This window comes from Ornithorhynchus anatinus, chromosome 2 (assembly GCF_004115215.2).
Source record: "Ornithorhynchus anatinus isolate Pmale09 chromosome 2, mOrnAna1.pri.v4, whole genome shotgun sequence".
Lineage (NCBI taxonomy): Eukaryota > Metazoa > Chordata > Mammalia > Monotremata > Ornithorhynchidae > Ornithorhynchus > Ornithorhynchus anatinus.
Window position 1 is genome coordinate 64,416,989 of NC_041729.1, and position 21,892 is coordinate 64,438,880.

A 21,892-nucleotide genomic window follows, 5' to 3' on the forward strand; every position below is an offset into this window, starting at 1 on the left:
CAAGAAGCCTTCCCAGATTAAGCTCACTTTTTCACCTCTTCCACTCCCTTCTGCATTTCCCTGACATGCTCCCTTTGCTCTTCCCCCTTCCCGGTCCCACAGCACTTGCGTATATACCTGTGATTTTATTTATTTATATTGATGACTGCCCTCCCACCGCTAGACTGTAAACTCGTTGTGGGCAGGCAATGTCACTGTTTCTTGCTGTATCGCACTTTCCCAAGCACTGAATATAGTGCTATGCACACAGCGCTCAATAAATGCAACTGAATGTGAATTAATGTATATATATATATATATATACATACACACACATATAGATAGACCTATTATATACATGCTACAGGTTGTTGATGGGAGCATGTTGGGAGTTAATCTGGGAAGGTTTTGGAATAGGAGGGATTTTAGAAGGACACTGAGGGTGGGGAGATCTTTGACCTGTTGGATTAAGTTGGAGGGGGAGCTCCAGGCTGGTGGAACACTGTGAGCATAAGGACAAAGGCAACTTCCCGTGGTTGCCCAGTCACTTCCACATCAAACAGAAACTCCTCACCATTGGCTTTAAAGCGCTCAATCACCTTGCCCTTTTCCATCTCACTTCGCTGCTTTCCTACTTCAACCCGGCCCGCAAGCTTCACTCCTCTGGTGCTAACCTTTTTAGTGTACCTCGATCTGGTCTATCTCACTGTCAACCTCTAGTCCACGTCTTGCCTCTGGCCTGGAACGCTCTCCCTCCTCATATCTGACAGACTATTACGCTACCCCCATTTTCAAAGGCCCGGCTCCTCCAAGAGGCCTTTCCCAACTAAACCCTCCTCTCCTCTTCTCCCGCTCCCTTTATTCATCCCCCGTCCCTGCCCCACAGCACCTAAGGACGTATCTGTGGTTTATTCGTGTATGTTAATGTCTGACACCCCTCTGGCCTGTAACCTCATTGTGGGCAGGCGATGTTTCTGTTTACTGTTGTATTGTTGCATTGTATTGTACTCTCCCTAGCTCCCAGCGCAGTGCTCTGCACAAAATAAGTGCTCAATAAATTCAAATGACTGAGTAACTAAAGCATGTAGTCATTTTCATGTACCCCATGTGGATTCTTGACACGGGAGAAAAACATTATTATATTTTAGCCACATCTCTGCTCCTCTCCCCCAACCCACAGATAGATTGACAACACTTGGAAGAAGGATTTTCTGCAGGGATATTGCAGAACTACAATCCTGGAGCCCAGGAATTGAGGTAACACATGAACAAGGCCCTTAGACTATTCTGAATGGCCTCTATCTATGACTGCATGAAAACGAGACCCTTCTTGACACTATTACCTGAATAAACAGGTAATAATAATGATGTTATTTGTTAAGTGTTTATTACGTGCCAGCACTGTTCTAAGTGCTGAGACTGTTCTAAGCACTGTAGTGAGAAGCAGCACGGCTTAGTGGAAAGAGCGTGGGCCTGGGAGTCAGAAAGACCTGGGTTCTAATCCTGACTGCCACTTTTCTGATGTGTGATCTTGGGAAAGTCACTTAACTTCTTTGGGCCTCAGTTACCTCATCTGTTAAAATGGGGATTAAGACTGTGAACCCCATGTGGAAAAGGGGACTGTGACTAATCCGATTATCTTCTATCTACCCCAGAGCTTAGTACGATGCTTGGAACAGAGTAAGCACTTAAGCACTTAGAGTTCTTCCCCGATAGGTCCTCATTTCCTCTTCTCCTGCACCCTTATGCATCACACTTGGATTCACCCCTTTCTCAGCTCCACAGTACTTATGTATATAACCATAATTCATTTATAATAATGACTGTCTCCTCCTCTAGCCTGTAAACTTCTTGTGGGCAGGGAACATGTTTGCCAATTCTGTTGTGGTCTCCCAAGCACTTAATATAGTGCTCTGCACAAAGTAAGTGGTCAAAAGATAGATTAACAAACACCAAAAAACAAAACACAGATACCAAAAAAGCCCTGCAAAAACAGGTGTCATACCATTGCTTAAGCAACACTAAATTTTCTGGCAAACTTCTTATCTTTACTCTCTTCTCTCTGGGATCAAACTGGAGAGCAACGATATCCCCAGAGTTGACTTCAAGTCATCACAATCCCACCCCTGGGATCTCTGGTCTTAAATCCTTTTTTAATTTCATGTGCTGAGAATGGAGATTAAGGGAAGTCTCTACTTAAGTCCTTTAGAAAACACCTCCCTAAAATTGAAAGCAACCCTGGACAAAGCAACGGAAATACTTACCCTGAACGTAATATTTGGTTGTATTGGAAGATCCAACTTTCCTAAAGTATCGGTCAGTTGTTTTCACCTGGCATATGTTGGCCCCAGAGCAAGCTGGATTTGTGGAGTTGGTGATCGAAGAAAGCTGGATCTCGTAAAGATACTTGTCGCCATTTGGTCTGATATCCCCAGAGGCATTGAATAATCTGAAGAGAGAAAGATCCTTATTTATTACTCTGTCCATTTAGACAGTAGGCTAGTTGAAGGTCTAGAGGCCTAGAAGCAGCGTGGCCCAGTGGATACAGCGTGAGTCTGGGAGTTACAAGGACCAAGGTTCTAATCCCAGCTTTGCCACAAGTGTCTGTGTGACCTTGGGCAAGTTCTTTCACTTCTCTGGGCTTCAGTTCTCTCATCTGTGAAATGAGTAGTAAGACTGTGAGCCCTATGTGGGACAGGGATTGTGTCCAACCTGATTCTTGTATTTACCCCAGTGCTTAGGACAGTGTCTGGCACATAGTAAGCGCTTAACAAAAAACATTTAAAAGAAAAAAACTTTCCCAAAGGATGAGCTACCAAGGGCTATAACCACGGCTGAGAGAAACCACATTCTCCATGAGCTAAAAACCTAATAACTGTTTTCATAAATCGGCCACACTCCCGCAACCTCAAGTACGCACACCAGGCAAACTCAGAATTTTTCGTTCCCCAACTTGTTAGGGAAAAAAACGTTCCCACTAACAAAAGAAACCACCATTTTTGGTGTGAAGACTCAAGTTCTTCCTAAAGAAAGCAAAACTACGAACACCGGGGCTACAGTAACTAAAACAAACCACTTGATTTATCTTGCAGTGTTTCACGCTCCGTCTGAATGATCGGTTGAATTTTAAACACTTTTCGATGTTCTCAGGGAAAATATTTCACTTACTTGAAATAAACATCTCCCAGGCTGAAATGTTTGCCATTTGTAGGATTTCGGATAGTCCCGTTCACCATTTCGACCTCCTGTGGCTTCACGGCACAGGCTGCCCTTGTTTCCCACATGATGTGATAGGTACAGTTGGAGGCGTCAAACCTGCCAATGACAAACCCAAGAATTACAGCACACAGACCGGTCACTCCATTTTTGGTATAGAGGCGGCCGTACGTGGTTATATTCTCTAATTAGTGGAAAGGCTAGTGTAGAAGCAAGGGAGTCACTGCTACCATTATCACATCACACTTCTTGAATGCTTTGAGCCACGCTCTGAGAAGCAGCCTGGTCTAGTGGAAAGAGCACAGGCTTGGGAGTCAGACGTATCTAGGTTCTAATTCCGGCTCCATCACTTGCCTGCTATGTGACCATGGGCAAGTCACTTCACTTCTCTATGCCTCAGTTGCCTCATCTGTAAAATGGGGATTCGATGCTTACTCTCCCTCCTCCTTAAGAGTAAGACCCCAGGAGGGATAGGGATTGGGTCCAACCTGATTAACTTCTATCTACCCCAGGGTTTAAGACAGTACTTGACACTTAGTAGTCACTTAAATTCAAGGGGGGGAAAAAAAGATAAGTACGGCTGGGTGAAAAGAAGAGGGGAGGGGAGGGGAGGGGAGGGGAGGGGAGGGGAGGGGAGGGGAGGGGAGGGGAGGGGAGGGGAGGGGAGGGGAGGGGAGGGGAAGCAAAGAGAGGAGAGAAAAGAAAAAAGAAAAGGAAAGAAAAGGAAAGAACAACTGGGGAAAAGAAGGAGAGGAGAGAAGAGGGGAAAAAAGAGGAAAAAAAGAAAAGGCAAGGAAAGAAAAATTAACAACTGGGAAAAAGAAAGCCTGGGGAGATGAGAGGAGAGGAGAGGGGAGGGGAGAAGAAAAGGGAAAGGGGAGGGGTGAAGAAAAGGGAAAGGGGAGGGGAGAAGAAAAGGGAAAGGGAAAGGGAAAGGGAAAGGGAAAGGGAAAGGGAAAGGGAAAGGGAAAGGGAAAGGGAAAGGGAAAGGGAAAGGGAAAGGGAAAGGGAAAGGGAAAGGGAAAGGGAAAGGGAAAGGGAAAGGGAAAGGGAAAGGGAAAGGGAAAGGGAAAGGGAAGAAAAGAAAGCATGGGCCTGGGAGTCAGAAGGACTTGGGATAATAATAATAATAATAATAATAATAATAATAATGTTGGTATTTGTTAAGCGCTTACTATGTGCCAAGCACTGTTCTAAGCGCTGGGGTAGACACAAGGGAATCAGGTTGTCCCACGTGGGGCTCACAGTCTTAATCCCCATTTTACAGATGAGGTAACTGAGGCACAGAGAAGTGAAGTGACTTGCCCACGGTCACACAGCTGACAAGTGACAGAGCTGGGATTCGAACCCATGACCTCTGGCTCCCAAGCCCGGGCTCTTTCCACTGAGCCACGCTGCTTCTCTAATCCCAGCTCCTTCAATTGTCAGCTGTGTGACCTTGGGCAAGTCACTTCACTTCTCAGTGCCTTGGTCACCTCATATGTCAAATGGGGATTAAGACGGTGATCCCCATGTGGGACGGGGGACTGTGCCCAACCCGATTTGCTTGTATCGGCCCTAGTACAATGCCTGGCACACAGTAAACGCTTAACAAATACTATCACCAAGTGGCCTGGAGTGGGTTTCCCCAAACCAATAACCTCTTGGGCAGCCCTGAGGAAGTACCCAGCGGCTGTGTAGCCCTGGAGGGTGACAGAGGGATCCGGGATCACCCAAACACCAAAATTGGCAGCTGGGTGATTCTCTTATTCCTCTGGCAGTGTACTTTGGTGCAGAATCTCAGATTTTGGTTTTAGGACGCTGGGACTGGCAGCAGATTATTATTACTATAAGAAGAGAGAGCCATCTTTTTATGGTATTTGTTAAATGCTTACTGAGCACTTAGTATGTGCCAGGCACTGTATTCATTCATTCATTCATTCAATAGTATTTACTGAGCGCTTACTATGTGCAGAGCACTGTACTAAGCGCTTGGGATGAACAAGTCGGCCACAGATAGAGACAGTCCCTGCCGTTTGACGGGCTTACAGTCTAATCGGGGGACTAATCTAGTGCTCACTGTACTAAGCACCGGGTAGATAGAAGCTAAACAGGTTGGACGCAGTACTTGTCCCACATGGGGCTCAATGTCTTAATCCCCATTTTACAGGTGAGGGAACTGGGCTCCAGAGAAGTTCAGTGGCTTGCCCAACATCCCCAAGCAGAAAAGCAGAGGAGCTGGGATTAGAAGTCAGGTCCTACTGATGCCCAGGCCAAAGCTCTAATCACTAGGCCACCCTGCTTATCTAAATGAATTTTAATTAGGTATTTATTCATTCAATAGTATTTACTGAGCGCTTTCCATGTGCAGAGCACTGTACTAAGCGCTTGGAATGTACAATTCAGCAACAGATAGAGCCAATCCCTGCCCAACGACGGGCTTACAGTCTAATCGGGGGAGACGGATAAAAACAAGACAACATCATCATGATGAATAGAATCAAGGGGATGTACACCTCATTAGCAAAATAAATACGTAATAAAAATATAGACAAATGAGCACATGTAATATAAAAAATATATACAAATGGGATGTAATTTTTGTTCTGGTTAGATTCCAAAACCGATCAAAATAGAAAGACAGAAATAACTTGACTTTTTTTCTCACAGGTCTCCCACACATTTTAACTAACTGCAGTTTACCCATCTGCCCTTTCCCAAATCTCCCCTTCCCCAATGTTTCAGTTATTCTAGGTTACATAATTTTCAATTTTCTAGCCTCATCTCTGATTCCTTTGAAGGAACCGATGCAGGCCCAGGATGCGAAACTGGCTGACAAAATCCACCCTCTGCAGGCCAAGTGGTAACCAGTAGGGAAGACACACACACCAGCTGACGTGGTTGCACGGTCTCCCTACCTGGGTATCAAATGTTGATCGGGGAACCATTTACGGGCTACGTTAGAAACGAACAACTAGTTTGCTTTTAGAAATGCCCCACTCAAGCGGAGAAGTCGCTATGCACGCCCAGACCAACTCTCTTGGAGATGTCTGTTTCAACTTCTCCCTTCTACAGTCGTTTAGCACTCTGCAGGGGCCAAAAATCAATCAGTGGTATTTATTAAGGGCTTACTATGTGCAGAGCGCTATACTAATGATTAATAATAATCATAGCATTTGTTAAGCTCTCGCAATGTGCCGGGCACTGCATTAAGCACCGGGGTGTATCCAAGCAAATCGGGTTGGACACCGTCCCTGTCCCACGTGAGCTCGCAGTCTCAATCCCCATTTTACAGATGAGGGAACTGAGGACCAGAGAAGTGAAGTGACTCGGACAAGGTCACACAGCAGACAAGTGGCAGAGCCAGGATTAGAACTCATGACCTTCTGACTCCCAGGCCCATGCGCTTTATCCACCACACCATGCTGCCTCTGTACTAAGTTCTTGGGAGAGCACAATCCAACAGGTTGCTCTGGCCAGAGGTGAACAATTCCCAGAATCCACACCTAAAGAACCTGGGCTAATTCCAAGGCGTCCAGGACAGGAGTCTCGACTGTAAGCTCGTGGGCAGGCAATGTGTCTGCTTATTGCTATTTTGTATTCTCCCAAGCGCTTAGTACAGTGCTCTGCACAGAGTAAGCGCTCAGTAAAGACGACGGAATGAGTCTAGGGGCTTGCCCAAGAGACTCTTTCAATAGGTATCGCCACCACGCTGCTCTGGGAAGCACAGCCTAGTGGAGAGAGCCTGGGCCCCCCGGGAGTCAGGAGAACTGGGTTCTAATCCTGACTCCGCTGCTTGCCCGCCATGGGACCTTGGGTAAGTCACTTACCTTCTCCATGAGGTACTAAATGGGGACGGAATATCTGTTCTCCCTCCATCTCATGGATCGCAGGGAGGGACGGGGAAGGGCTGAACAAATAATTCTTATTGTTATAAAGGGAAGCGGTTTTGGTCTAGTGGATGGAGTATGGGCCTGCCAGTCAGAAGGACCTGAATTCTAATCCCAGCTCTGCACCTTGTCGGCTGGGCAAGTCACTTCACTTCTCCATGCCTCAGTGTCCTCATCCGTAAAATGGGGATCAAGACTGTGAGCCTATGAAACATGGACTTGGTCCAACTCGATCAGTTTGTATCCACCCCAGCGCTTACTACAGTACCCGGCACATAGTAAACGCCTAACCAAGACTCCAATTGTTATTACCCCAGCATTTAGAGCAATGCCTGGCACGTAGGAAGTGCTTAAATACCACCAATATCAATACCACCAATATCAAATACCACCAATACCACCAATCCCAGGGCTTAGAACAGTGGCTGGAACGTAGTAAGCGCCTAAATATCATTAAAAAAAATGGAAGGGGGGAGGGAGCGTCCAGGACAAGGTGATTTCTTACCTGAGAAATGTGGGTTTGCCAACTGTTTTTGCACATTTCAGCTCAATGACGGTGGTGGCCGTTGACATGCCACTGGCTGGACACGTGTGGCCGCTGGAATAAGTTACGAGAACTCTGTCGCCTGAAATGAAACCATGCAACCGCTTAGTACTCTCCTGAGCCCAACTTGGAGACACCTTTTGAGTCTATGGACGATTAGTACAGTGCCGAGCGCTTAGTACAGTGCTCTGCACGCAGGAAGCGCTCAACAAATATGACTGAATGAAGATTAAGAGCCTTCCTAGTCTCTCATTTAGAATCTGACTTGGAAGCGCAGCGTTCTTGAGCTTCGTATGGTAACCAAGAGAAGCAGAGAAGCAGCGTGGCTCAGTGGAAAGAGCCCGGGCTTTGGAGTCTGAGGTCATGGGTTCAAATCCCAGCTCTGCCACTTGTCAGCTGTGTGACTGTGGGCAAGTCACTTCACTTCTCTGTGCCTCGATTACCTCATCTGTAAAATGGGGATGAAGACTGTGAGCCTCACGTGGGACAACCTGATTACCCTGTATCTACCCCAGTGCTTAGAACGGTGATCGGCACATAGTAAGCGCTTAACAAATACCAACATTATTATTATTATTATTATTAACTGCTACTTTGTGTTTCCTATTCTGAAGGATCATAGAGCTCATGTCTATTGTAGAAAGGGATGCTGAATGGCAGTTCTGCGTTTTTTTGGGGGGAAATTAGGTTTTAAGCTCCTTATGGGCACGGAACACGTCTACCAGCTCTGCTATACTGTACCTGCCCAAGTGTTTAGTACACTGTCAGTGCTTACTAAGTACCACTGATTCAAAGAAGTGTAACTCCACATGCTATTCCCCACTCCCCACCCTCACGGAGCTTAAGTACATATCTTTTTACTCACTTGTTTTCCCTGCCTGTATTTCATTTTAATGTCCGTCTACCTTGCTAGGACTGTAATTCTTTGCAGGTAGGGACTGTGTCTACTAATATGCTTATACTGACCTCTTCCAAATGCTTACAGTAGTGTTCCCAACTCGATAAATAATAATAGAAAATGAATAATAGGAAAGCAATGGGGACTAGTGTAGAGAGCATGGATCTGTGAGTCAGAGGACCTGGGTTCTAATCCCAGCTCTTCCACTTGCCTGCTGTGTGACCCTGAGCAAGTCACTTCGCTTCTTTGTGCCTCGATTTTCTCAGCTGTAAAATCGAGAATCAAAACCTGTTCTCCCCCCTACTTAGACTGTGAGCCCCATCTGGGTCAGAGACTGTGTCCAATCTGATCAACTTGTACCTACTTCCATGAGAACCTGACGCAGAGCACGATTAAAACGTGAAAATAAATGCCACTGATTGACAAATGAGAATTTTCCAAAAGAATTAGGAATATCTTTAGAACAAAATGAGAAGTATATGTCTTTCACTCAACCCAACTCATCTGAGCCAGCTGAAGCTCATGAATTTTCCAAATAACTAAATAACTAGTGTCTCTATACTGTAAGCTCCTTGTGGGCAGGGAATTTGTCTGTTATATTGTTATATTGCACTACCCCAACACACAGGAAGTGCTCTATAAATACTAGTAACTGACTCCCGTGCAATTTCACCCATGATTCCTGGGTTTCAGGACCTGCGTGACACTCTCCTGATGAGGACGGGATTAAGCCAACTGTCTGATGGACACTCACTGACTGAAGAGATCGGGAAAGGCCTCTTGGAAGAGATGTGACCTTACTAATGCTTTGAAGGTGTAGGGACTGATGTGAGCTGGGAATGTGTCTGTCAACTCTTTTACTGGACTCTTCCAAGCACTAAGTACAGTGTTCTGCACACATCACGCCCTCAATGAATATGATAATTGTGCCTCTCCATTAATCAACCACCTGCAGAATGAATCAACCATCCACAAGGACTTTTCTCTACCATTAAAATGGAGCGGCGAAGCTTATTTTAGTTCCTAAAGCAAGGTCTTACAGCAATCAAGCCTTCCTGTGCCCTTTTCTGTTGAGTCTTAAATATGCTTAAGTTCTCAAGCCAAGAGCATTGGTGACTTTCACTCTGTCTGGGGGAACTTCCACGTTCAATTGCAGCAGCTTAACATCCTCACAGCACCCAAAGCTTCCAACTGTATGGCCAATGGGTGCTTCTCCTGGAGACTCAGGTGGGCCCAAAGTCTGAGTGACATGCCCCTTACCTGGCATATTTTTATAAGTGGTGTTTTTTAAGCACCTATGTGCCAGGGACCATGCTAAGCGCTGGAGTAGATGCAAGCTAATCGGGTTGGACCCCGTCCATGTCCCACTTGGGGCTCACAGTCTTCATCCCCACTTTACAGATGAGGCTCCAAAGACTTCCCCAAGATCACACAGCAGACCAGTGAGGGAGGAAGGATCAGAATCCAGGTCCTTCTGACTCCCAGACCTGTGCTCTATCCAGTGGGCCACACAGTATGACCAGAGTTTATGCGACAACTTCATCTTCCAGGTTCCTAGAAGGAACTGGCCACATAACTCAATTAACCACCCTGGATTCAGAAACCTTACCTGTCACATGCAGCTTCTGCGTGTGCACGAGTCCTAAGGCTTCGGCAGGACCGCTTAAACTCTTTTTGCAAATGCTGGCCCTTTCGGGACAACCATCCGGTCCTTTGTATATGCTCTGACACAGATTAACATAATACCTACAAGAAACACAAGAAAAGACAAGAGAATTAAAAATACTGGCCAAGTCAGCTATCCAAAAACTCAAAACATCAAGAGGTTGGCGAAGATGTTTCAGCCCTTGCAAAAATAAAGAGCTCTTAAAATTTCAATTGTCTTCTGTATTGATTAAGGGTTTGATTTTTCTTGGAATGGCAATTAGCTTCTTAACTGATATGAAAAGGTGATGATGTCTGTGTTCTTAATCAATGGGCAATTCAGCTAGATCCTTCAGGTAGATGGAGGTAGGGTATTTATTGAAAGCGCTTGTGGAGTAGAATACAACAGAAATCTAAGACATGATCCCTGCCTACAAATAGTTTAAGGGAAGGAACTTCTCGCCATTTGCAGGGACGCTGAGAAGTGATGCGGGGTAGTGGAAAAAGCCCGGGCCTGGGAGTCACAGGGTCATGGGTTCTAATCCCAGGTCCGCCAACTCTATCCTGTGAGATCTTAGCCAAGTCCCTTCACTTCGCTGTGTCTCAGTTCCCTCATCTGCAAAATAAGGATTCAATATCTGCTCTCCTTCCTATTTAGACTGTGAGCCCATGGGGGACCTAAATATCCTGTATCTACACCAGTGCTTATTACTGCTTGACACACAGTAAGTGCTCAACAAATACTACAATGATTACTATGCTATTTTCACAACACTGAGGTGCCACCTTGTACAGGACAACAGTGATTAACAGCGGGGTGGTCTGCACGGGTTCAAGGGGAAGGGACCCGGGCAAGGTGTAATATGATTAACATAGCTAGAACCAGCGACCTGGGGCAGTAAAGTACCAATTAACCTGAGTCATTTACTTCTCCGCCAAGGATTGGATCCCGCCAAACACTCGGATAGCCTCCCCTGCCCAGTCTGGAAATGTAGCAAGTCTCAGCCACATTTACCAGTCAGATGAGCCAAAAGTTGTCAACCATCAGCTTTGGTCACAAGGCTCCCCAGAGAGTTTTGACATAATAAATATATTAATGATACTAATGTTAAAAGTATTCTTCAGGGCTTAGTCTGTGCCAAGCATGGGACTAAGCCCTGGGTAGATATAAGTTTATCAGGTCAGACAAACAAAACCTGTGTCCCACAAGGGGCCCACCGACTAAGCACGTGGGAAAAGAAGCACTGACTCCCCATTCTACTAACGAGAAAACCGAGACACAGAGACGTTAAATGACTTGCCCAAGGTCTAATGGGAGGCAAGTGGAGGGATGGAGGATTACAACTCAGGGCCTCTGATTTCCCCAGGCTCCTTCCCCTAGGTCATGCTGCTTCTCCTGCCAAAATTTACTAACCCAACTTTCCCAAAACTGGGGGTGCGAGAAGGGAGAGGCAGCGGAGGCAGCAACAGCACTTCCTGTCAGGTAATAATAATGTTGGTATTTGTTAAGCGCTTACTATGTGCCGAGCACTGTTCTAAGCGCTGGGGTAGACATAGGGGAATCAGGTTGTCCCACGTGGGGCTCACAGTCTTAATCCCCATTTTACAGATGAGGGAACTGAGGCACGGAGAAGTTAAGTGACTTGCCCACAGTCACACAGCCGACAAGTGGCAGAGCAGGGATTCGAACTCATGAGCCCTGACTCCAAAGCCCGTGCTCTTTCCACTGAGCCACGCTGCTTCTCAGCGTAATGAAGACATCTCTTCAGCTAACAGTGTGTGAGAGACAGAGAAGGCCCTTTACTGAGAAGCCGCACGGTGCAGAAGGTAGAGCACAAGCCTGGGAGTCAGAAGGTCACGGGATCTTATCCCCGTCTCAGCACTCGTCTGCTGTGAGACCCTGGGCAAGTCACTTCACTTCTCTGTGCCTCAGTTACCTCATCTGTAAAATAAGGATTGAGACTGAGAGGACAGGAACTGTGTCCAAACCCCATTTGCTTGTGTCTACCCCAGGGTTTAGTACCGTGCTTGGCACGTAGTAAGCACTTAAAAAAAATACCATCATTATTATGAATAACCTGGAACTACTTCAAGAGCTGCACAGAGCAACTCGGAAGCTTCCCCGAGCAGCTTCGGCTGACATCACAAACACAGAGACGATACTGTCAACTCCCACCTGCTGGATTTCAGAGCAATCCCCCCCGAAAAAACCCTACACTTCTAAAGCAACCGGTGTCCTACACTCTTGGATGAATCGAGGAAAAACTTACGTGGTGCCATCCTGGGCAAAGAGCCAAGACCCCGTAAGGGAAGACAGGATCCTTAGGTCGTACGTCTTGTGCTTTTCAACGAATTTGCATTTCATCTTCTTCGGCAGGCAGACAACTTGGGTCTTCCACTCAAACGTCACCGCGCAGCCAGGGGTCTCGCTGAAGATTTGGGGGCTCCCGATGCCGGCGCTTTCGTCGCATCTGAATAAAATGGCCGCTGCCCGAGAGCTAGTTGCTGTTGGAAGAACATTAATAGAAAGAGTTACCTTTCCAGTTTTTATCTATTCTGCAAATATACTCAACTAGCCCTGAACTTTCCCCTTCCCTCTAGACTGTAAGCGGGTTCTGGGCAAGGAGAATATCAAACAATTCTGGTGAACTGAGCTCCCCCAGACGCTCCGTACAGTGCATTGCACACGGTAAGCGCTCAATGAATACCACTGGTTGACTGACTCAGTGGAAAGAGCCCGGGCTTTGGAGTCAGAGGTCATGAGTTCGAATCCCAACTCTGCCACTTGTCAGCTGTGTGACTGTGGGCAAGTCACTTCACTTCTCTGTGCCTCAGTTACCTCATCTGTAAAATGGCGATTAAGACTGTGAGCCCCACGTGGGACAATCTGCTTCCCCTGTGACTACCCCAGCGCTTAGAACAGCGCTCTGCAAATAGTAAGTGCTTAACAAATACCAACATTATTATTCTTATCATTAATCTTGCATTTCCTCCTGCCTCCAGGATCTCTCTTATATGGATTTCCCAGCGGCACCCCAAGCCCAATAAATCCCAAATTGAGCTCGTCATCATCCCACCAAGATCCTCTCCTCTACCTCACTTTCCCATCACGGTTAACATCATCACCATCCTTCCTGCCTTCTCAAGGTCATAATCCTGGCAGGAGTAGCAGCGTGGCGTAGTAGATGGAGCACGGGCCTGGGAATCAGAAGGTTATGGGTTCTGATCACTTTCAGAATCCATCCCTTTTTCTCCAGCCAAATGGCCTGCCTTCTCGTTGGGGCCCTTGCATAGCTCTGCTTGGCTACTGCACTGCTTTTGCGCTCATCTCCCCGCCTCCCGTCTCTCCCCTTGCCAGTCCATATTCGACTCTGCGGTCCCACTCTTCTCCACATCAAGCAGAAACTCTTCAACACTGGCTTTCAGATACACTCAGTTTGCCATCTCTTTCCTACTTCTCCACTCTCCTCTTCCACTACACCCCAGCTAACACTCTTCATTCCTCTCAAATCTACTCACTGGGCCCTGGCTCTCCCGCTGTCAACCTCTAGATCACGTCCTCCCTCCTGACTGGAACTCTCAAAATCATAATCGTTATGGTATTTGCTAAGCGCTTAATATTCATTCATTCAATAGTATTTATTGAGCGCTTACTATGTGCAGAGCACTGTACTAAGCGCTTGGGATGAACAAGTCGGCAACAGATAGAGACAGTCCTTGCCGTTTGACGGGCTTACAGTCTAATCGGGGGAGACGGACAGACAAGAACGATGGCACTAAACAGCGTCAAGGGGAAGAACATCTCGGAAAAACAATGGCAACTAAATAGAATCAAGGCGATGTATAATTCATTAACAAAATAAATAGGGTAACGAAAATATATACAGTTGAGCGGACGAGTACAGTGCTGTGGGGATGGGAAGGGAGAGGTGGAGGGGCAGAGGGAAAAGGGGAAAATGAGGCTTTAGCTGCGGAGAGGTAAAGGGGGGATGGCAGAGGGAGTAGAGGGGGAAGAGGAGCTCAGTCTGGGAAGCCCTCTCGGAGGAGGTGATTTTTAAGTAGGGTTTTGAAGAGGGAAAGAGAATCAGTTTGGCGGAGGTGAGGAGGGAGGGCGTTCCAGGACCGCGGGAGGACGTGACCCGGGGGTCGACGGCGGGATAGGCGAGACCGAGGGACGGCGAGGAGGTGGGCGGCGGAGGAGCGGAGCGTGCGGGGTGGGCGGTAGAAAGAGAGAAGGGAGGAGAGGTAGGAAGGGGCAAGGTGATGGAGAGCCTCGAAGCCTAGAGTGAGGAGTTTTTGTTTGGAGCGGAGGTCGATAGGCAACCACTGGAGTTGTTTAAGAAGGGGAGTGACATGCCCAGATCGTCTCTGCAGGAAGATGAGCCGGGCAGCGGAGTGAAGAATAGACTGGAGCGGGGCGAGAGAGGAGGAAGGGAGGTCAGAGAGAAGGCTGACACAGTAGTCTAGCCGGGATATAACGAGAGCCCGTAATAGTAAGGTAGCCGTTTCGGTGGAGAGGAAAGGGCGGATCTTGGCGATATTGTAGAGGTGAAACCGGCAGGTCTTGGTAACGGATAGGATGTGTGGGGTGAACGAGAGGGACGAGTCAAGGATGACACCGAGATCGCGGGCCCGAGAGACGGGAAGGATGGTCGTGCCATCCACGGTGATAGAGAAGTCTGGGAGAGGACCGGGTTTGGGAGGGAAGATGAGGAGCTCAGTCTTGCTCATGTTGAGTTTTAGGTGGCGGGCCGACATCCGGGTGGAGACGTCCCGGAGGCGGGAGGAGATGCGAGCCCGAAGGGAGGGGGAGAGGACATGGGCGGAGATGTAGATCTGCGTGTCATCTGCGTAGAGATGGTAGTCGAAGCCGTGAGAGCGGATGAGTTCACCGAGGGAGTGAGTGTAAATGGAGAACAGAAGAGGGCCGAGAACTGACCCTTGAGGAACTCCAACGGTTAAAGGATGGGAGGGGGAGGAGGCTCCAGCGAAGGAGACCGAGAATGATCGGCCAGAGAGGTAAGAGGAGAACCGGGAGAGGACAGAGTCCGTGAAGCCAAGGTGAGATAAGGTATGGAGGAGGAGGGGATGGTCGACAGTGTCAAAGGCAGCAGAGAGGTCAAGGAGGATCAGAATGGAGTAGGAGCCATTGGATTTGGCAAGAAGGAGGTCACGGGTGACCTTAGAGAGAGCAGTCTCGGTACAGTGGAGGGGACGGAAGCCAGACTGGAGGGGGTCTAGGAGAGAATGGGAGTTAAGGAATTCTAGGCATCGATTGTAGACGACTCGTTCTAGGATTTTGGAAAGGAAGGGTAGTAGGGAGATAGGACGATAACTGGAGGGGGAAGTGGGGTCGAGAGCGGGTTTTTTTAGGATGGGGGAGACGTGGGCATGTTTGAAGGCAGAGGGGAAGGAGCCCTTGGAGATTGAGTGGTTAAAAATAGAAGTTAAGGAAGGGAGGAGGGCAGGGGCGATGGTTTTAAGAAGGTGAGAGGGAATGGGGTCCGAGGCGCAGGTGGAGGGGGTGGCACTTGCGAGGAGGGAGGAGATCTCCTCTGAGGATACTGCAGGGAAGGATGGGAAAGTAGGGGAGGGGGTCGGTGGGGGGGAGGGGAGAGGCGGAGGGGTGACTTTGGGGAGCTCAGACCTGATCGCGTTGATTTTCGTGAGGAAATAGGTGGCCAGATCATTGGGGGTGAGAGATGGGGGAGGGGGAGGAACAGGGGGCCTAAGGAGAGAGTTAAAGGTCCGGAACAATCGGCGGGGGTGACGGGCATGGGTGTCGATGAGGGAGGAGAAGAAGCTTTGCCTGGCGGAGGAGAGGGCAGAGTTAAGGCAGGAAAGGATAAATTTGAAGTGTGTGAGGTCGGCTTGGTGCTTGGACTTTCGCCAGCAGCGCTCGGCAGCTCGAGCATAGGAGCGTAGGAGGCGGACGGAGGAGGTGATCCAGGGCTGTGGGTTAGTGGAGCGAGAGCGGCGGAGGGAAAGGGGGGCGAGAGAGTCAAGATGAGTAGAGAGGGTGGAGTTGAGAGCGGAGACCCGATCGCCGAGAGTGGGAAGAGAAGACAGGGCGGCAAGGTGAGGAGAGATGCTATTGGAAAGACGGATGGGATCGAGAGAGCGGAGGTCTCTGTGGGGCAGTAGCGAAGATTTGCAGGGGGAGGGAGTGTGAGAGATGAGGCAGGTGAGAAGGTTATGGTCAGAGAGAGGGATTTCAGAGTCGGTGAGGGAGGAGATAGTGCAGCGGTAGGAGATGACGAGATCGAGGGTGTGACCGAGTCGGTGAGTGGGCGCGGTATGGTGGAGGAGGAGGTCGGCAGAGTCGAGGAGGGATAGCAGGCGGGCGGCAGAGGAGTCGTCGGGTACATCCGTATGGATGTTGAAGTCTCCAAGGATCAGAGTGGGCAGAGCAGGCTGTGGCTGATACACACCCATCAGACCACTGCTCTCCCCCATCTTCAAAGTCCTGTTGAAATCTCGCCTCCTTCAAGAAGACTTCCTCATTTCACTTCTCATGTCCCAATATTTTATCAACCCACTTTATACTGTCCCTCTAGATCTGAAACTCCTTGTGGGCAGGGATCACATCTATCAACTGTCACATTGTACACTCCCAAGTGTTCCGTACAGTGCTCTGCACATCGTAAGCATTCAATGAATACCACTGATTGAAAGATCCATCACTCTGGCACCCACCATGCCCCACTGTACTTATGTACATATCCTCAAACTCCCTGACGTCCTCCTATAAACAATTTTAGAGTCTTTCTCTCATCATCATCGCAAGCAACCTGGGTGTCCGGATCACGTCTCCCAGTTTTATTTTACTCTCCCACATGCAAAACATGCTGATCTGTTTAGAGTAGTAAGTATGCAATAAATAGTAAGCACTGATTGAAATAGTATCTGTAATTCAATACAAAATACAACGGCATGTTGAGCAAAAGAAAGGAAAGCTTTACAGCAATATAGTATTTTGGACATAGGATGAGGCACCGTTTTAGACTACAATTTTCTCTCTCTAGACCATAAGTTCATTGTGGCCACAGACCATGTCTACCAACTCCGTTATACTGTACTTTCCCAAGTGTTTACTACAGTGGTCTACACACACTAAGCACATAATGAACACGATTGATGAAGTCAACTACAATTCATTCAATTTGTTCCGGCCAATGCAGTAGCAAAGATTAGCCAGGAAACAAGTCCATCAAAATACGCTATATTTGTGGAAGCAATTCAATATCCTATGGAGTCTAATGTGTGAGGATGACAGTCCTTTCTCACCCACATATTACAAATCTTAAAAGGAACTTTCATTTAGGGACGGTTACTTACATCACCTGCTAGAAACTACATAAAGAGCATTTCTTGCTGCCTTGGAAACCAAGGGCTTTTTTATTGTGTTTCATGTCTAACAGTGCTCTCCTGCTAGAGTGTAAACAACCCTCAAAGTCTTAATCCCTATTTTACAGATGAGGGAACAGAGGCCCAGAGAAGTGAAGTGCCTTGCCCACATTACACAGCAGACGAGTGGCGGTGCCGGGATTAGAGCCCAGGTCCGTCTGCCTCCCAAGCCAGTGCTCTATCCTCTTGACCAGGCTGCTTCTTGCGGACAGGGAAAGGGTCACTTTATTTATCTCTATTTCCCAAGCTTTTTAGCATGGTGGAGCAGACCAAGCAGGTACTCAATAAACATTACGTCTACTGCTACTTACAGGAACGGCAAAATCCCCATTTATGATCTCTATCGTAGTTAGGAGTAGTGGCACACCACGCCTTAGCTTTTCCTTCCGTAGTACATTCCTCATAGCTCTTTCCATTGTACGTGAAAGGGAAGACACAAGCGTCGCCATCTTCAGTTTCTGGAAGCAAGAACCATCATGAAATGTTGCCAACGATACGGTCAAAGAATCAGTTGTATTTACTGAGCGCATAATAAGTGCAGAACACTGCTCTTGGCGCTTAGGAGAGTACAATATCACAAAATTAAGAGACACGATAATCCAGTCACATAAACAAATTGATGCACAAAGACCGAAGGCTGAAGAATATACGGGCAGTTACTCAGATACCTCTCGCCTCGGCCACTAGAAAAAAATTAAAAACTCTACTGGATTTATTGAGCAAAGCACTGTACTAAGCATTTTACGAGAGTACAACCTAACAACAGAAAGTCACAATCCCTGCCCACAGAGAGCTTTCATACAAAAGCTAAAGTACTTTAAAATGATAAAGTTCAATATTTGAGTACGGTGCTTAAATATGAGACGGTAGCATGACCTTGGCCAGGTGACAGGTTTTCTCTCATCATCGCTCCCCACCCCAAAAGCGACTCTCAGGGGTCAAATGACAATAATCAGAACTGGCAGAGGCAGATGGCAACGGAAAATGATCCCGCAAAACCTCCCAGCCACACGGTATGAAGTTAGGCTGCAAGCCAAAGTGGCACAGACAACATTTTTCATTTTGGGGGTTCAACTCCTTATTTGTGCTCTGGGGTGTCATTCCTGGAATACTCCACGGGGCGAGCGTTTGCCAAATTAGAACCTGAGCTCACGTTGGTAATTCTAATAATAATAACCGTGGTATTTGTTAAACGCTCACTATGTGCCAGGCACTATACTAAGCGCTGGGGTGGATACAAGCAAATCGGGGGACACGTGGGGCTCACAGTCTCAATCCCCCTTTTACAGATGAAGTAACTGAGGCCCAGAGAAGTGAAGTGACTTGCCCAAGATGACAAAGCAGACGGTGGAGCCGGGATTAGAACCTTTGACCTTCTGACTCCCCAGCCCGTGAAATAAAACCCTTGGCAGGCTTAGTCCAAAGTCTTGCTGCTGGTGGGATTACCCAATCGGTTCCAAGTTTTGACCAGCTTTTTATATCCTCAAAAAACACCCCAACCCTATTCTCATTTCTCCCCATGATTCCTAGCTATCACGTGTACTGTAGATTTCCCAAGGGCGGCTCAAAGGCCTTACCTGGAGAACACGGATCCCCGTTGGTATATCTTAAAACGACAGTCTCATCCTGACGGCTGTAATCTAGCGACATGGAGTTCAGGTTTCCGAAAGACCATCCCCGGTGATTTGAAACCAGACACACCGCTCCGTCTCTGCAGGTCCCTTGAGGTCTGTAGGCTGGTGCCGCACACACACCAATGTGGTACGTATTGGATCCAGAAGTTACCTACAATCAATCAATAGCGTCTATTGAGTGTCTACTGTGTGCGGAACACTCCACTGGGCACTTGGAAGAGGATGATACAGTGAAGTGGGTAAATACGATCCCTGCCTTCGAGGAGCCTAGGTGGACATACAATGTTGCAGTTTGAGGACGGTCTTCAGAACCATCTGTCAACCGCCATTTTACTTTTCCCATTCAATATTACTTGTCTGTCCACCGGTAAACCAAGAGTGGACGTTTCAGGGTGCACAGCGCAGGCAGACTTCTCTCTCGGTCATTTGTGCAGTTTCACCTCATATCCCACACGAGACCTAAGTGAGGCCCCAGGAATTGGTTGAGAGCGCGGAGTTACTACAGGAACTAGCCTCAGTCTATGACGTAGTCCCTGTTTAGGAGTGCCGAGAACATCCATTTTCACCCTGGGTTTGCTCCCTCACGCAGACTACCCATCTCCACTCTGATGATGAATGGCCTATAGTCTATTGCTGGTATTGTTTCTACCTTTCAGACCTACTCAATTTACCAATATTTTTTGGCAGGGGAGGAGGAGTGAGGGGAAGATAGAGAGACACTTTCTTTGGGTCTGTCCTCCCCTCTCTGACACAGGGACTCCTTTGAGGCAGTTCTGAAATGCTGGCACAGGCCCAGAGTCCTGGTACAATTCATACCCACGTTCTGTTCCCCGAGTTTGGGATAGCGCTTGACACGGTGAATTTATTAAGATAAATGTTATTGGCTGACTGGTCCATCGAGCCCCACGAGACAGATATTTCACTGTGCTTCATTTTACGTGATGTGGCGGGGAGCCAAACCCCCCAACATACCACCCGGGGGGCCCTGACGGGTAGGGTCAGAGCCGGGCAAGAAGACGCCTGAAGCAGCCATGGCATCTCAGATTTTACATGGTGGAGAAAACTGTGGCTAGGGTGTGGCTTAGGGAAGCAGCATGGTATAATGGAGAGAACACGGGCCTGGGAGTCAGCAGGTCATGGGTTCTACTTCCGGCTTCACCACTTGTCTGCCCTGGGCAAGTCACTTCACTTCTCTTGCCTCAGTTACCTCATCTGTAAAATGGGGATTGAGACTGAGAGCTCCACGTGGGACAGGAACTGTGTCCAACCCGATTTGCTTGTATCCACCCCACAGCTTAGTACAGTGGCTGGTACAAAGTAAATGCTTAATGAATACCACAATTATTATTATTATTATTATTGGACTCTAGACAAGCCTTCCTGAATGGTCAAGATTCTGAAAACCCACCTTTCATGCCATAATGATTGCCAGTACTTTTTTTATCAAAATAACACTGGTGTCTGTTAAGCTTTTACGGTGTGCCAAGCACTTTGCTGAGCAGTGGGGTAGAGGGAATACAATTGCAACAGGGAGTTCCTGACCTGCATGGGGCTCACAGGCTAACGGGGAGGTAGGAAAGGTATTTAATTCCCATTTAGACTTGAAAAATATCTCTGGCACAATCAGTTAGCATGCTTTGCTGTTTACCTAAAGGTTGGTGGCTACAGCCCATCCACGGACATTCCTCCGAGAAGCAGTGTTGCGTAGTGGATAGAGCACGAGTCTGGGAGTCAGAAGGACCTGGGTTCTAATGCCTGCTCTGCCATCTTTCTGCTGTGTGACCTTGGTCAGGTCATTCACTTCTCTGTGCCTCAGTTACCTCTATTGCAAAATGGGGATGCAATGCTTAGAGTGGATGGGGGACAGAGACTGTGTCCACCCAGATCAGCCTCTACCCCAGCACTTAATGAGTACAGTGCCCGGCACGCACTAAGTGCTTAGCAAATACAATTACAAAGAAAAAAAGAGGAAACTGAGCCAAACAGAAAGCAATTGACTTCCCCAAGGTCACACAGACAAGTCACAGAATTAGAATTAGAATTCAGGTCTCCTGACTCCCAGACTTACGCTCTTTCCAATAAGTAGGTCATGCTGCTTCTTTGTTGATTGTGGTCCGGTCTTTATCACTTGAGACTTTCCTCATATACTTGCTTCCACATCCTGATCCTCACTACTTTGACAGTACGAGCCCTCTGAGGGCTGGATCCAGTCTCTAATTTATCCTTTTTTTGTGCTCAAGTGTCTAGTACAGGACTTGGTTGTAACAGCATTAAGCAGCATGGTGCAGTGGACAGAGTATGGGCCTGGGAGTCAGAAGGCCATGGATTATAATCTCTGCTCTGCCACATGTCTGCTATGTGACCTCGGGCAAGTTGCCTCACTTCTCTGTGCCTCAGTTACCTCATTTGTCAAATGGGGATTGAGACTGTGAGCCCCACGGGGGACAGGGACTGGGTCCCACCCGATTTGCTTGTATCCACCCCAGCGCTTAGTACAGTGCCTGGTCATAGTAAGCTCTTAACAAACACCGTTATTATTATTATTATTATTATTATTAACAATAGTGGCCATAAAAGCAAAAGCGGCAGTAGTAGCAATCAGTGGTATTTACTGAACATTTACTGTGTGCAGAGCACTCTTCTAAACACTTGGGAGAGTACAGTATAGCAGAGTTGGTAGATTTGTTAGATGCGTTCCCTG

At 47.7% G+C, this 21,892-nt stretch overlaps 1 protein-coding gene across 1 annotated transcript in view; it reads right to left on the bottom strand.

Annotated features, from left to right (window-relative positions):
• Positions 1 to 21,892, bottom strand: part of IGF2R (insulin like growth factor 2 receptor) — a 158,733-nt gene that overhangs the window by 12,946 nt on the left and 123,895 nt on the right. The window contains 7 exon segments of the mRNA NM_001127613.1: positions 2,244 to 2,428; positions 3,148 to 3,294; positions 7,570 to 7,690; positions 10,116 to 10,252; positions 12,421 to 12,655; positions 17,869 to 18,015; positions 19,135 to 19,342. Of these exon segments, the coding sequence (NP_001121085.1) occupies positions 2,244 to 2,428; positions 3,148 to 3,294; positions 7,570 to 7,690; positions 10,116 to 10,252; positions 12,421 to 12,655; positions 17,869 to 18,015; positions 19,135 to 19,342 (1,180 nt within the window).